Here is a 15,169-nt window from a genome sequence, read left to right on the forward strand (position 1 = left end):
GCAATAAAAGAAATTAAGAAAGGCAAAACTCAGTTGTCCCCCCAAGAACGACAGAAAATAATTCAAATACTTGGATCAGGGTTTCAAAAGTTTTAACATCTTTTTTCCTAAATAAATACAAGTATGGAAGCAATTGATAGTATCTATGATTTGGATGATACTATTATTATCTCAAACTCCACTAAAAAAGAAGATTACTTCAAGGTAAATGCAATAACTGGAACAGACTGGAATACGAATTGTACAAAAAGTTTTGAAATAAATAATCAACAAACCTATTTGAATCTCTCTGAAAGTTTCTTGTTGTGTAAATTTAAATTCACTAAAGCTGGGAATAACACAAACGCTACACTTGTAAATGATTTCTTCTGGAAAATGTTTGATAGTGTGCGTTTGTATATTGGAACACAAGAAGTTGAAGCGGTTGATTATGTCTCTGCTGTATCTGAAATGATGAAATTTACACTCTATACATTCAGTGATAGAATGGGAAAGGGGTCTGTCGAAGGTTTTATTCCTGATATGTCAATGGGAACAAACACAGACCCTGGATATACTCAAAGGAAAGGAATGTATAATGATGATACAAAAGCAGAAAATAGTTTTACTGTGGCAGTTCCTCTTAAAGGTATATTTGGATTTTGTGATCATGATAAAGTTCTGTATGGTCTTAAAATTAGATTTCAACTACAAAGGAATGATAATGAAAATAGATTGCTTTTTGGTGTTGGTAGTGCTTTTGGTGAACAGAATAAATTTGTAATTGAGGAGATGAGTTGGTATGTCAGTGAATATACTCCTAATCTTAAAACAGAAGAGATGTTGAATCGAAGACTTAACTCAAAGAAACCACTCAGTGTATCATACCTCAAAAGAAGATGTCAACACGTTAAACTCAACCAAACTACTTACACGTGGAATTTGGGTGTTCTGGAAGGAAAGCCACGATATCTGTGGATCATTTTTAAAAAGCCAGATGGTGATACTGCGACTGATAAGAATAATGCATTGAGTGATAATGCTAAGGTGAAACAACTTCGCGTTTCTCTAGATGGAACATTTTATCCACGAGATAGATTGGAAATTAATTGGGAAAAAATGATTTTGCTGAAGTATACAAGTCTTACCAAAAGGTGTGTGAAAGTAATGGAAATAAAGAACCTATTTTGGATATGACAGCATTTAAAAGTTTGTATACAATCTATGCGTTTGACCTGAGCGCTCAAAAGGAAACTATAAAGTCTAATCGAGTGGATACTTCCCTATACATTGAAAGAGGAGAGAGTGAAGAAGTTGATACATAATGTTTGCTTTTGGAAGAAACAGAATTGCAGATTAATACAGATAATGGTGTGATGATTAGTCTCACATAATTTTTTGTTAAATAAATGAGTGGCAAAGTACCAACTGGGGTATATGTTAATCAAATCAATCTTCATAAACTATCATCTTGTGTTCAAAATCAAAAGCCTTGTACGATTAACGTTAATACAATTCAGAGAAAAGGAGCAGTAAGAATTGATGTTTTGCTCACAAGAGAACAGGTTAAAATCTTGAATGACACTGGCTCACTTAAAATTAAAATGACAAAACCAATGTTGAAAAAATATTCAATAAGAGAGACGAGTGGAGGATTTCTCCCATTTCTAATTCCTTTATTTGCTGGTTTAAGTGCGGTTGGAGCATTGACGGGTGGTATTTCAACAGCGGTGAAAACTGCCAACGAAAGGAAGGCTCAACTCCAGGCTCAAAAAGAATTGGAAAGACATAACAAAGAGTTGGAGAAACAAATTGGTGGAAGTGGTGTAATTGTAGATTTTGCTGAAAAACTTGAAGGTCTGCCTGATAAAGCGAGATTGTTAGTTGGAGATATGCTTTCTTCTATAGCACAAGCAGGTGTAAAATTAACGAAAAGAGGTAATGGATTATATCTTTCTAATAAATAAATGAGCATTGATGAGTGGTTTAAAGAATTTGGAAAGAATACAACATCAAATTTACAACTTGTCAAATATTGTAAGAAATTAAAAATTCATAATGTGGTTATTTGTGTGAGAGATGAATTAACAAATGTGCCGAAACATACAAAGAATATTATTATGAACTTAGAAGATAATAATGGGAACGGTTCTCATTGGGTTTGTATTTTTAATAGTCAAGACAAATATTATTTTGATAGTTTTGGTCTTCCACCACCTGTTGAAGTCATAAAATTCTTACAGAATGGTGTTTATCAAACATTTCAAGTCCAAGAATTAAATTCCAAGTGTTGTGGTCAATTATGTCTATATGTGTTATTTCAACTCAACAAAAATAAAAAATTTTATGATATTATTTTTAATCTAATATAAATGACTTATGTTGGTAAAGATGGTTCTATCTTTGGTGTATCTCAAGAACTGGATATTGATTTATCAAATTATTACACAAAGGCACAGGCTGAACGACATAAATATAATATAACCAAAAATATTAACATGAAAAATGCTTATAAATTAAAAAATTATCCAAGCCCGACTGACGCGAATGACTTGGTGAGATTAAGCGATTTATCACAATATATATATCCTTAAATAAAACGGCCATGTATTCCAAAGATACAGAAGTGTTGATATTATCTCCAGGTCATACAGAATTCACAGTTCGAATTAAAATAAATTTTTATAAAGAAGGGCGTATCGTTTGTATGAGAATAGAACAATGGGGGTATGATATGAATGATTTAGGGTATAATTGGTCATTTAAAATTAACCTCGAAGACCTGGAACAATTAAATCAGTCTCGTAAGGAAGAATATTATCCACTTGGTATCGAGAATGAGTTTTGTGGGGCCACGATTAGTAAACAACAAATAAAATAATTTAATAAGGGTAAATATAATAATGGTTTTGCCCTTGTTTATATCATGAAAACAGAAAAAACAGGATTATATATAATAAGTAAGGAAATACAAAATGATTTAACTATGGGAAGATGGGGAGGTGTTTCGTGCCATAATATTATTCTAACATATATTTCTAATACATAAATGACAGCAAGAAGGCTTCAAGAAAATTATTTTAATAAATATGTTCTACAACATAAGAATGAGGTATTTTCAATAAAAGATTGGCATTATGCTGATGTTGATAAACCGACAACTTTAGATTTAATTAGAATGTTAAATAATGAAAAAATTATAAAGTTAAGAAAAGGTAAGGCTCTTTTAGAAATACAAAATAAATTTTATTGGTTTCCTGTTGTAAAAAAAATTATTTTGGATACAGGAATAACAAGAAATCCTGATGAATATATGTATGATATTCTATGGGGTGTAAGCGATTCAAGGATAATAAGGGATGAGGAAGGAGTTGAAGAAGAGAGGAAAGAGGAGAAAAAGGAGAAGAGAGAGAAGCAGGAGAGGGAGAAGAAAGAGAAGGAGGAAAAAGAGAAGAGAGAGAAGGAGGAGAGGGAGAAAAAAAGAGAAGGAAGAAAAGGAGAAGAGAGAGAAGAGAAAGAAGGAGAGGGAGGAGAGAGAGAAGGAGAGGGAGGAAAGAGCGAGACAAAATAAATATCAAAATATGGAAACCAGTGAGATTAAAAAAAGATTGGTGGTATTACAGAAAATAACTCAACTATTTGCAATACTTTCGACAAGAATATTGACATCGACAAGCTATTCATTTTAATTCAAGTTTTTCATTTTTTTTCTTAAATAAATGGAGGAGAGAGTGAAGGCATTTCTAAGGATTCTTTATGTTTTAAAAATTAAGATTCAAATGTGCATGTTGGAAACTAAAAAGGTTTTTGCACTCTGCAGGAACTTTTCACATAAATAAATGAGTTATTGTCTCAAATGTAAAAAGAAAACTAATACTAAAAATATTTCATAAATTAAAAGTAAAAATAACAGGGTTATACAAAAAGGTATATGTTCGGTGTGTGGTTCAAAAAAAAATCAATTTATCTCCAAACACAAACGAGGAGGAGATATACAAAAGTTTTTATCAGGAAGTAAATTTACAACTACTGGAATACCAGGGGAATTACATCTTCCAGGGTATTCTTTCTGTGGTCCAGGCACAAACTGGGATAAAAGATTAGATGAGGCAGACAATCCTAAATCCTGGAGTAAACCCATCAATAGAGTTGATGAAGTGTGCATGAGACACGATATTGATTATGGGAATACCACAACGTTGGAAGAAAAGCATGAAGCCGATAGAGAAATGTTGTATAATTTGTCTCTGATACAAAATCCAACCTTGAGAGAAAAAGTTGATCAGTTCATTGTGAAGAAGATGATCAGTCCTAAATTGAAACTTGGACTTGGAAATTCAAAAAACTTATAGGCTCTAGTGATGTCATTATGACTGAAGAGCAATTAGCTGATGAATTGCATAAACCAATATTCACAAAGTTTCAGAGAAGGAAAGTTTATTCCAAGGAAGTAGATTATATCTGTTCTGCTGATTTGATTGAACTCAATAATGATAAGGGGTACAAGTATGCTTTAACCGTTATTGATTTGAGGAGTAGATACGCATGGGTTGTACCATTAAAAAACAAAACAGGTAATACTCTTATGTTAGCCTTTCAACAGATATTTAATAAAAGTAAGAGAAAACCTAAAAAATTGTGGACTGATGAGGGTAGAGAGTTTTATAACAAGACATTTATGAATTTTCTAAAAAAATAACAGTATTACATTATACAGTACCTTTAATGAAGGGAAGGCAGTTGTTGTTGAACGTTTTAATCGTACCTTCAAAGAGAGACTATATAAAAAATTCACACAACTCGGTTCACAACAATGGTCATCTTTTATTCAGGATATTGTGGATAAGTACAATGACACGATTCACACGTCAACAAATATGAAACCATCAGAAACATTTACAAAATTAAAATATGAAAAAGAGATTAATGTCAGAAAACCTAAGTTCAAAGTTGGTGATATCGTAAGAATATATAGGTGGAAATCTCATTTTGAAAAGGGTTTTACTGAACGATGGACGAAAGAACTTTTTAAAATTGTTGATGTAATAGATACGGTTCCTTGGACTTATAAAATATATGATTTGGAAGGGGAAGAGATTTTAGGTTCATTTTATTCACAGGAATTACAAAAGACAAAGATAAATTGAAATTTTTTGACTCCGCCCCTTTTTTGACTCCGCCCACACAAAACCCACCCACATAAACCCCACCCCACACAAGCTCCACACAAACCCCACCCCACACAAGCTCCACACAAAAACTCCACACACACAAACCCCTCACAAGCTCCACACAAAAACTCCACCCCACACAAGCTCCACACACACAAACCCCACACAAGCTCCACCCATATTCATCATATTCACATAATTAGTGATTAGTTAATTAGTTCCCCACACACAACATGTTATTTAATTAAAAAATTATCCACCCATCCACACAAGCTCCACTCATCCACCCATCCACCCATCCATTTATCCACACAAACCTCATCCACATAAGCCTCATCCACATTCACCCCTCCCACATAAGCCCCACCGAAGCCCCGCCCACATAAACCCTGCCCACATAAACCCCTCCCACACAAGCTCCACCCACATAAACCCTGCCCACACAAACCCCACCGAAGCCCACCCACATAAACCCCACCGAAGCCCCGCCCACATAAACCCTGCCCACATAAACCCTGCCCACATAAACCCCTCCCACACAAGCTCCACCCACATAAACCCTGCCCACACAAACCCCACCGAAGCCCACCCACATAAACCCCACCGAAGCCCCGCCCACACAAGCCCCACCCACATAAACGCCCTCCCACAAGCCCCGCCCACACATGCCCCGCCCACACAAGCCCCGCCCACCAATGTCGCCTTCCGGCTTGTTTGAATTTCTGTATGTAATGGACAGCTCTGGAGGCCAGAGGAGTCAACCGATTTTGATGAAACTTGACAGGTAGGTTCATACCCGGATATTGTTGTATGCTTTTGAGCAGCGTTGCTCTGGACGCCACCGTTGCCAAGCAATGGGACTTTGAAATTTTTTGAAAAATCCTAAAAAATCAATTTTTTCGAAAATCAGAAATCTGCTTCCACGCTTTTATGCACACGATAATCAACCTCTTTGTCAAAAAATTTCAGCCCGATCCATCAAAAACTGTGTGACTAGTATGCAATTATGCAGCGACCACCCATGTCGCCGACCGGCTTGTTGGGTGGTCACTGGAGTACCCTTATTTTCACTTTTTCCGTCTGTCTGTATGTTTGTGTGTTTGTAATGGACAGCTCTGCAGGCCAGAGGAGTCAACCAATTTTGATGAAACTTGACAGGTAGGTTCATACCCGGATATTGTTGTATGCTTTTGAGCAGCGTTGCTTTGAACGCCACCGTTGCCAAGCAACTGGACTTTCAAATTTTTGAAAAATCCTAAAAAAATTAATTTTTTCGAAAATCAGAAATCTGCTTCCAGGCTTTTATGCACATTATAATCAACCTCTTTGTCAAATATTTTCAGCCCAATCCGTCAAAAACTATATGACTGGTATGCAATTATGTAGCGACCACCCATGTCGCCTATCGGCTTGTTGGGTGGTCGCAAGAGTACCCTTATTGGGGGGGGGGTCGCTAGAGTACCCTTATTTTCACTTTTTCCGTTTGTCTGTATGTTTGTAATGGACAGTTCTGGAGGCCAAAGCAGTTAACCAATTTTGATGAAACTTGATAGGTCGATTCATACCAGGATCTAGTGTATGCTTTTGAACACCGTTGCTAAGAATGCCACCGTTGCATAGCAATGGGACTTCGAAATTTTTGAAAAATCCTAAAAATTATTTTTTCAAAAATGAGCTTCCAGCCTTTTATGCGCACTATAATCGACCTCTTTGTCAAACATTTTCAGCCTGATCCGTCAAAAACTGTATGACTCGTATGCAATTATGTAGAGACCACCCATGTCGCCTTCCAGCTTGTTTGAATGTCTGTATGTAATGGACAGCTCGGGAGGCCAGATAAGAGGAGTCAACCGATTTTGATGAAACTTGACAGGTAGGTTCATACCAGGATCTCGTTGTATGCTTTTGAACACCGTTGCTAAGGACATCACTGTTGTCCAGTGAAGGGACTTTAAATTTTTTGAAAAATCCTAAAAAAATTAATTTTTCGAAAATAAAAAATCGCCTTCCAGGCTTTTATGCGCACTATAATCAACCTCTTTGTCAAAAAAATTCAGCCCGATCCGTCAAAGACTGTATGACTAGTATGCAATTGTGTAGCGACCACCCATGTCGCCTACCGGCTTGTTGGCTGGTCGCTCGAGTACCCGTATTTTCACTTTTTCCGTCTGGCTGTTGAGTGGTCGCGAGAGTACCCTTATTTTCACTTTTTCTGTCTGTCTGTATGGATGTTTGTATGTTTGTATGTTTGTTTGTATGTCATGGACAGCTCTCGAGGCCAGAGGAGTCAACAGATTTTGATGAAACTTGACAGGTACGTTCATGCCAGGATCTCGTTCTATGCTTTTGAGCACCGTTGCTATGGACACCACCGTTGCCGAGCAACGGGACTTTGAAATTTTCGAAAAATCCACAAAAATATATTTCTTCGAAAATCAAAAATCACCTTCCAGGCTTTTATGCGCACTATAATCAACCTCTTTGTCAAAAAATTTCAGCCCGATCCGTCAAAAACTGTATGACAAGTATGCAATTATGTCGCGGCCACCCATGTCGCCTACCGGCTTGTTGGATGGTCGCTGGAGTACCCTTATTTTCACTTTTTCCGTCTGTTTGTATGTTTGTTGGGTGGTCACGAGAGTACCCTTATTTTCATTTTTTCCGTCTGCATGTTTGTTTGTATGTCTGTATGTCATGGACACCTCTGGAGGCCAGAGGAGTCAACCGATTTTGATGAAACTTGACAGGTCGGTTCATACCAGGATCTGGTTCTATGCTTTTGAGCACTGTTGCTATGGACACCACCGTTGCCGAGTAACAGGACTTCGAAATTTTTGAAAAATCCTAAAAAATTTAATTTTTCGAAAATCAAAAATCGGCTTCCAGGCTTTTATGCGCACTATAATCAACCTCTTTGTCAAAAACTTTCAGCCGGATCTGTCAAAAACTATGACTAGTATGCAATTATGTAGCGACCACCCATGTCGCCTACCAGCTTGTTGGGAGGTCGCAAGAGTACCCTTATTTTCACTTTTTCCGTCTGTCTGTTTGTTTGTCTGTATGTCATGGACAGCTCTGGAGGTCAGAGGAGTCAACCGATTTCGATAAAACATGACAGGAAGGTTCAGACCAGGATCTAGTTGTATGCTTTTTCAGCACCGTTGCTATGGACGCCAACGTTGCTGAGCAACGGGACTTTGAAATTGTTGAAAAATCCCCCAAAAATTATTTTTTCGAAAATAAAAAATCGGCTTGTAGGCTTTTATGCGCACTATAATCTACCTCTTTGTCAAAAAATTTCAGCCCGATCCGTCAAAAGATGTCTGACTCGTTTACAATTATGGAGCGACCACCCATGTCGCCTACCGGCTTGTATGTTTGTTTGTATGTAATGGACAGCTCTGGAGGCCAGAGGATTCAACCGATTTTGATGAAACTTGGCAGGAAGGTTCATACCAGGATCTAGTTCTATGCTATTGAGCACCGTTGCTATGGACACCACCGTTGCCTAGCAACGGGGCTTTGAAATTTTTGAAAAATCCTAAAAAAATATTTTTTCTAAAATCGGCTTCCAAGCTTTTATGCACACTATAATCAACCTCTTTGTCAAAAATTTTCAGCCCGATCCGTCAAAAACTGTATGACTTGGATGCAATTATGCCGCGACCACCCATGTCACCACCCGGCTTGTTGGGTGGTCGCTCGAGTTCCCTTATTTTCACTTTTTCCGTCGATCTGTATGTTTGTTTGTATGTTATGGACAGCTCTGGAGGCCAGAGGAGTCAACCGATTTTAATCAAACTTGACAGGTAGGTTCATACCAGGATCTCGTTCTCTGCTTTTGAGCACCGTTGCTATGGACACCACCGTTGCCTAGCAATGGGACTTTGAAATTTTTGAGTGATCCTAAAAAAAAAAAAAATTCGAAAATCAAAAATCGGCTTTCACGCTTTTATGCGCACTATAATCAACCTCTTTGTCAAACAATTTCATCCCAATCCGTTAAAAACTATGACTTGTATGCAATTATGTTGCGACCACCCATGTCGCCTCCCAGCTTGTTGGGTGGTTGCTCGAGTACCCTTATTTTCCACTTTTTCCGTCTGTCTGTCTGTTTTTATGTTTGTTTGTATGCAATGGACAGCTCTGGAGGCCAGAGGAGTCAACCAGTTTTGATTAAACTTCACAGGTGGGTTCATACCAGGATCAAGTTGTATGCTTTTGAGCAGCGTTGCTTTGAACGCCACCGTTGCCAAGCAACTGGACTTTCAAATTTTTGAAAAATCCTAAAAAAATTAATTTTTTCGAAAATCAAAAATCGGGTTTCAGGCTTTTATGCGCACTACAATCAACCTCTTTGTCAAAAATTTTCAACCCAATCCGTCAAAAACTGTGTGACTAGTATGCAATTATGTAGCGACCACCCATGTCGCCGACCGGCTTGTTTGGTGGTCGCGAGAGTACCCTTATTTTCACTTTTTACCTCTGTCTGTATGTATGTTTGTTTGTATGTCTGTATGTAATGGACAGCTCTGGAGGCCAGAGGAGTCGACCGATTTTGATGAAACTTGACAGGTAGGTTCATACCCGGATCTTGTTCTATGCTTTTATGCACCGTTGCTCTGGACACCACCGTTGCCGAGCAACGGCACTTTGAATTTTTTGATAATACCTAAATAAATTATTTTTTCAAAAATCGGCTTCCAGGCTTTTATGCGCACTTTAATCAACCTCTTTGTCAAACATTTTCAGCCCGATCCGTCACAAACTGTATGACCAGTATGCAATTATGTAGCGACCACCCATGTCGCCTACCGGCTTGTATGTCTGTTTGTATGTAATGGACAGCTCTGGAGGCCAGAGGAGTCAACCGATTTTGATAAAACTTGACAGGTAGGTTCATACCAGGATCTAGTTGTATGCTTTTGCGCACCGTTGCTGTGGACACTACCATTGCGAAGCAACGGGACTTTGAATTTTTTGAAAAATCCTAACAAATTAATTTTTTCGAAAATCAAAAATCGGCTTCCAGGCTTTTATGCGCACTATAATCAACCTCTTTGTCAAACATTTTCAGCCCAATCCGTCACAAACTGTATGACTAGTATGCAATTATGTAGCGACCACCCATGTCGGCTCCTGGCTTGTTGTGTGGTCGCAAGAGTACCCTTATTTTCACTTTTTCCCTCTGTCTGTATGTTTGTATGTATGTATGCAATGAACAGCTCTGGAGGCCAGAGGAGTCAAACCGATTTTGATGAAACTTGACAGGTAGGTTCATACCAGGATCAAGTTGTATGCTTTTGAGCACCGTTGCTATGGACACCACCGTTGCCTCGCAACAGGACTTTGAAATTTTTGAAAAATCATAAAAAAATTTATTTTTTCGAAAATCAAAAATCGGCTTCCAGGCTTTCATGCATTCTATAATCACTATTTTTGTCAAAAAATTTCAGCCCGATCCGTCAAAAACTGTATCATTAGTATGCAATTATGTAGCGACCAGCCATGTCGCCTACCGGCGTGTGTGCGTGTGTGTGTGTGTGTATTGGGTGGTCGCTGGACTACCCTTATTCTCAGTTTTTCTGTCTCTGTATGTACTGGACAGCTCTGGAGGCCAGAGGAGTCAGCCGATTTTGATGAAACTTCACAGGTGGGTTCATACCAGGATCAAGTTGTATGCTTTTTAGCACCATTGCTCTGGTCACCACCATTGCCTTGCAACGGGACTTTAAATTTTTTGAAAAATCCTAAAAAAATAATTTTTTCGAAAATCAAAATTTGGCTTCCAGGCTTTTATGCACACTATAATCAACCTCTTTGTCAAACATTTTCAGCCCAATCCGTCACAAACTGTATGACTAGTATGCAATTATGTAGCGACCACCCATGTCGGCTCCTGGCTTGTTGTGTGGTCGCAAGAATACCCTTATTTTCACTTTTTCCCTCTGTCTGTATGTTTGTATGTATGTATGCAATGAACAGCTCTGGAGGCCAGAGGAGTCAAACCGATTTTGATGAAACTTGACAGGTAGGTTCATACCAGGATCAAGTTGTATGCTTTTGAGCACCGTTGCTATGGACACCACCGTTGCCTCGCAACAGGACTTTGAAATTTTTGAAAAATCATAAAAAATTTATTTTTTCGAAAATCAAAAATCGGCTTCCAGGCTTTCATGCGTTCTATAATCACTATTTTTGTCAAAAAATTTCAGCCCGATCCATTAAAAACTGTATCATTAGTATGCAATTATGTAGCGACCAGCCATGTCGCCTACCGGCGTGTGTGCGTGTGCGTGTGTGTGTGTATTGGGTGGTCGCTGGACTACCCTTATTCTCAGTTTTTCCGTCTCTGTATGTAATGGACAGCTCTGGAGGCCAGAGGTGTCAGCCGATTTTGATGAAACTTCACAGGTGGGTTCATACCAGGATCAAGTTGTATGCTTTTGAGCACCATTGCTCTGGACACCACCATTGCCTTGCAATGGGACTTTAAAATTTTTGAAAAATCCCCAAGCAATTGTTTTTTGGAAAATCAAAAATCTGCTTCCAGGCTTTTATGCGCACTATAATCAACCTCTTTGTCAAAAATTTTCATCCCAATCCGTTAAAAACTGTATGACTTGTATGCAATTATGTTGCGACCACCCATGTCGCCTCCCAGCTTGTTGGGTGGTTGCTCGAGTACCCTTATTTTCCACTTTTTCCGTCTGTCTGTCTGTCTGTTTGTATGTTTGTTTGTATGCAATGGACAGCTCTGGAGGCCAGAGGAGTCAACCGATTTTGATGAAACTTGGCAGGTACGTTCATACCAGGATCTTGTTCTATGCTTTTGAGCACCGTTGCTCTGGACACCACCATTGCCTAGCAACTGGACTTTGAAATTTTTGAAAAATCCAAAAAAATTATTTTTTCAAAAATCACCTTCCAGGCTTTTATGTGCACTATAATCAACCTCTTTGTCAAAAAATTTCAGCCCGATCCGTCAAAAACTGTATGACTCGTATGCAATTATGTCGCGACCACCCATGTCGCCTTCCGACTTGTCAGTCTGTTTGTTTGTCTGTGTATTGCCTACAGGTCACAATTTTAAACCGATCTTCACCACATGGTAGAGTTTGTCATAAGGAAGAAGCATAAGCATATTTTTTGAGGTCAAAAGGTCAGCAAAGGCCAAAACTCAACAACATTGGTAGGATTTCTAAAATCCTCAATTTTCATCCGATTGATTTGAAATTCCAAGAGGATTTATATTTCAGGTCACTGAATCCAACCAGCCAATTATTTGAGGTCAACATTGACCAAAAGGTCAACATAGGCCCAAGGGCAACAAATAAGGTGGTATTTCTAAAATCCTCAATTTTCATCCAATTGACTTGAAATTTGAAGAGGATTTGCATATCAGGTCAATGAATTCAACCACCAATTATTTTTGAGGTCAACATAGGCCTAAAGGTCAACACATGCCAAATTTCTAAAATTGTCAATTTTCATCCGATTCATTTGAAGAGGAGTTGCATATTTGGTCATTGAATTCAATCACCAATTATTTGTGACGTCAAATTTGTTTTATGGATTTTGCAAGTATCGTGCTCTGCACGACGTCTTCTTGTTTATTTATTTGTCATGAGGGCAGTGTACTTTGAATATCCTGCTTTGTTTGTTTATCTGCTTGTGTTCAGGATATCTCAAAAAGTTGTGGATGGATTCGGATTCAATTTTGTTGACAGGTTGGGTGTGTGACAAGGATGAACTGATTAGATTTTGGTGAAGATCCGAATCCGGATCCGGATCTGATAACTACCTCCACCACCGAAGGTGAAGGAGGTTATGTTTTCACCCCTTTATGTCTGTATGTTTGTTTGTGTTCAGGATATCTCAAAAAGTTGTGGATGGACCGGATTTAATTTTGTGGACAAGTTTCTTGTGTGACAAGGACAAACTGATTCGATTTTGGTGAAGATCCAGATCTGGATCTGACTTCTAGAATCTTAAAAGTGATTCTTCACTATTGAGAGATATAGCCAAAAACGATTTATAGCATGATATCTCAAAAAGTTGTGGACGGATTCAGACAAAACTTCTTGGACATGTTGGGACAAGGAAGAATTGATTCAATTTTGGTGAAGATCTGAATCCGGATCTGATAATTTTAAAAGTGATTTTTCACCATTCATAGGGCAAAACCGATATATAGCATGATCTCAAAAAAGTTGTGGATGGATTCGAGTGAAACTTGGTGGACAGGTTGGGTGTGTGACCATGACAAAGTGATTCTATTTTGGTGAAGATCTGAATCCAGATTTGACTACTCGAACTTTTTAAGTGATTCTTCACCATTGACAGATCAGGCTCAAAAACGATATATAGCACGATATTTCAAAAATGTATTGGGCCCGATATGTTCTCATGGATCAGGCATTACGGGGCGGAGGTATGCGCTCTACCGAGTGCCCTTCTAGTTTTTTAAGTGATTCTTCACCATTGAGATGTGGGACTAAACCTCTATATAACAGGATATCTCAAAAAGTTGTGGATAGAGTCAGACGAAACTTGGTGGAAAGGTTGGGTGTGTGGCAAGGACAAATTGATTCTATATTGGTGAAGATCCGAATCAGATCCAGATATGAAAATTACTTAATTTTAAAGTGATTCTTCACCATTGAGAGATGTGGCCAAAAAAAAGAAAAGATATTTCAAAAATATATTTGGCAGGATATGTTCTTGTGGATTAGGTATTGCATAGCGGAGGTATGCACTCTCCCGAATGCCTTTCTAGTTTTAGTTATGCATCGCTCATTCATCTCGATAGAAATGTCAAACTCACCCCATTGTACCTAAAATTCTTTATTCCTCTCTTTTCTGTCTAAATTTACCCTTTTTTGTGCTGCACTCGGTCAGTTTCCCCAAGTTCAGGTGGGAAAAAGTGGTCATCCTGGAGACACGGTCTTCACCGAGACAGATGCGGATACAAAAGAATCATGACTCAAGGTCGGAAAGGTCTAAGCCCTGCCCACCAGTTGGGGCTTAGACCAATTGCAAAGGTGAGGGGAGAAGCATAAATCATCAGTTGTGACAGTGGGGCTGTCTATAAAGGTGTGGACTGACCGGAATCGATAGCCAGAACCCTGGAAGTGCTGAGCTGAAGGCTGCACCCTGGAACAAGCTCAGAGAGGAGGAAGCCAAGCCCTATCCTACCGGCGTCATGCTCACATTGGGTTATGTGCCCCCCCCCCCATAGTAACCTGCCTGGACAATTGCATCTGAACTGAGCATTCTCCTCGTGAGCAACTTACCTGGTTTGCCCAAGGAACTCCACTGTCTTGTGGCTTCCTTTGTCTTCTGTCATGTGTGGCTGAAAGCCAAAGGCATAGCATAATTAAAGTTCCTATTCGTACCATGGGCACGTATGCGGTAGTGGGTAATTTTTGAGATTATTGTTTGCTTTTGTACATTTATGTCATTACACAATATACTTTAAAAAGCTGGCTTTGTCTCCGCTCATCCTGCTTTCTCGTGACGGTTTTATCTGGTGGCTCTTGTGTAGTCCTGTTAAAGGCAGATTGATTGGTTTAGATGAGATTGCATCACGTGATTTAGTAAGCTCGGCCAAAGGTGAGATCTGTCATATGATTTCCTCGGCAGGGCACTTGTCCGGCGCAGAACTTCAAACCACATGGTAATGCGGCTTCGATAATATATTTGGTTACAAAGCTTTTCCCTGCAACCACTCAGAATCATCTCTTTAACGACCATCTTCTTAACTTAGGTTGTGGTTACCACCTCTTTGTGTGTGGTTGTGACGCCTCAACCCTCTCTCCTACCCAGGCACATGACAATATTACTGTGTTTATATCAATACGTTTAATTTGTACTTTTTTCCACCCTTGTCTTTTCAGGCTCTGGAAAATATGGGGGAAATCTTAAAGGAATCAAATGCAAGTTTTAGCAATGGTAAATTATATTTGACATTAAAAAATGAATAACATTCATTGATACCAAACTGCCTTCCATTTGAA

At 38.7% G+C, this 15,169-nt stretch overlaps 1 protein-coding gene across 1 annotated transcript in view; it reads left to right on the top strand.

Annotated features, from left to right (window-relative positions):
* Positions 1 to 15,169, top strand: part of RIDA (reactive intermediate imine deaminase A) — a 61,627-nt gene that overhangs the window by 38,006 nt on the left and 8,452 nt on the right. Inside the window, exon 3 of the mRNA XM_085846763.1 lies at positions 15,050 to 15,104. Coding sequence (XP_085702889.1) covers positions 15,050 to 15,104 — 55 coding nt within the window. The remainder of the gene's footprint in view (positions 1 to 15,049; positions 15,105 to 15,169) is intronic.

This window comes from Eptatretus burgeri, chromosome 11, assembly GCF_056783735.1.
Source record: "Eptatretus burgeri isolate ZD-2024b chromosome 11, Ebu_testis_v1, whole genome shotgun sequence".
In the NCBI taxonomy this organism is placed as follows: Eukaryota; Metazoa; Chordata; class Myxini; order Myxiniformes; family Myxinidae; genus Eptatretus; species Eptatretus burgeri.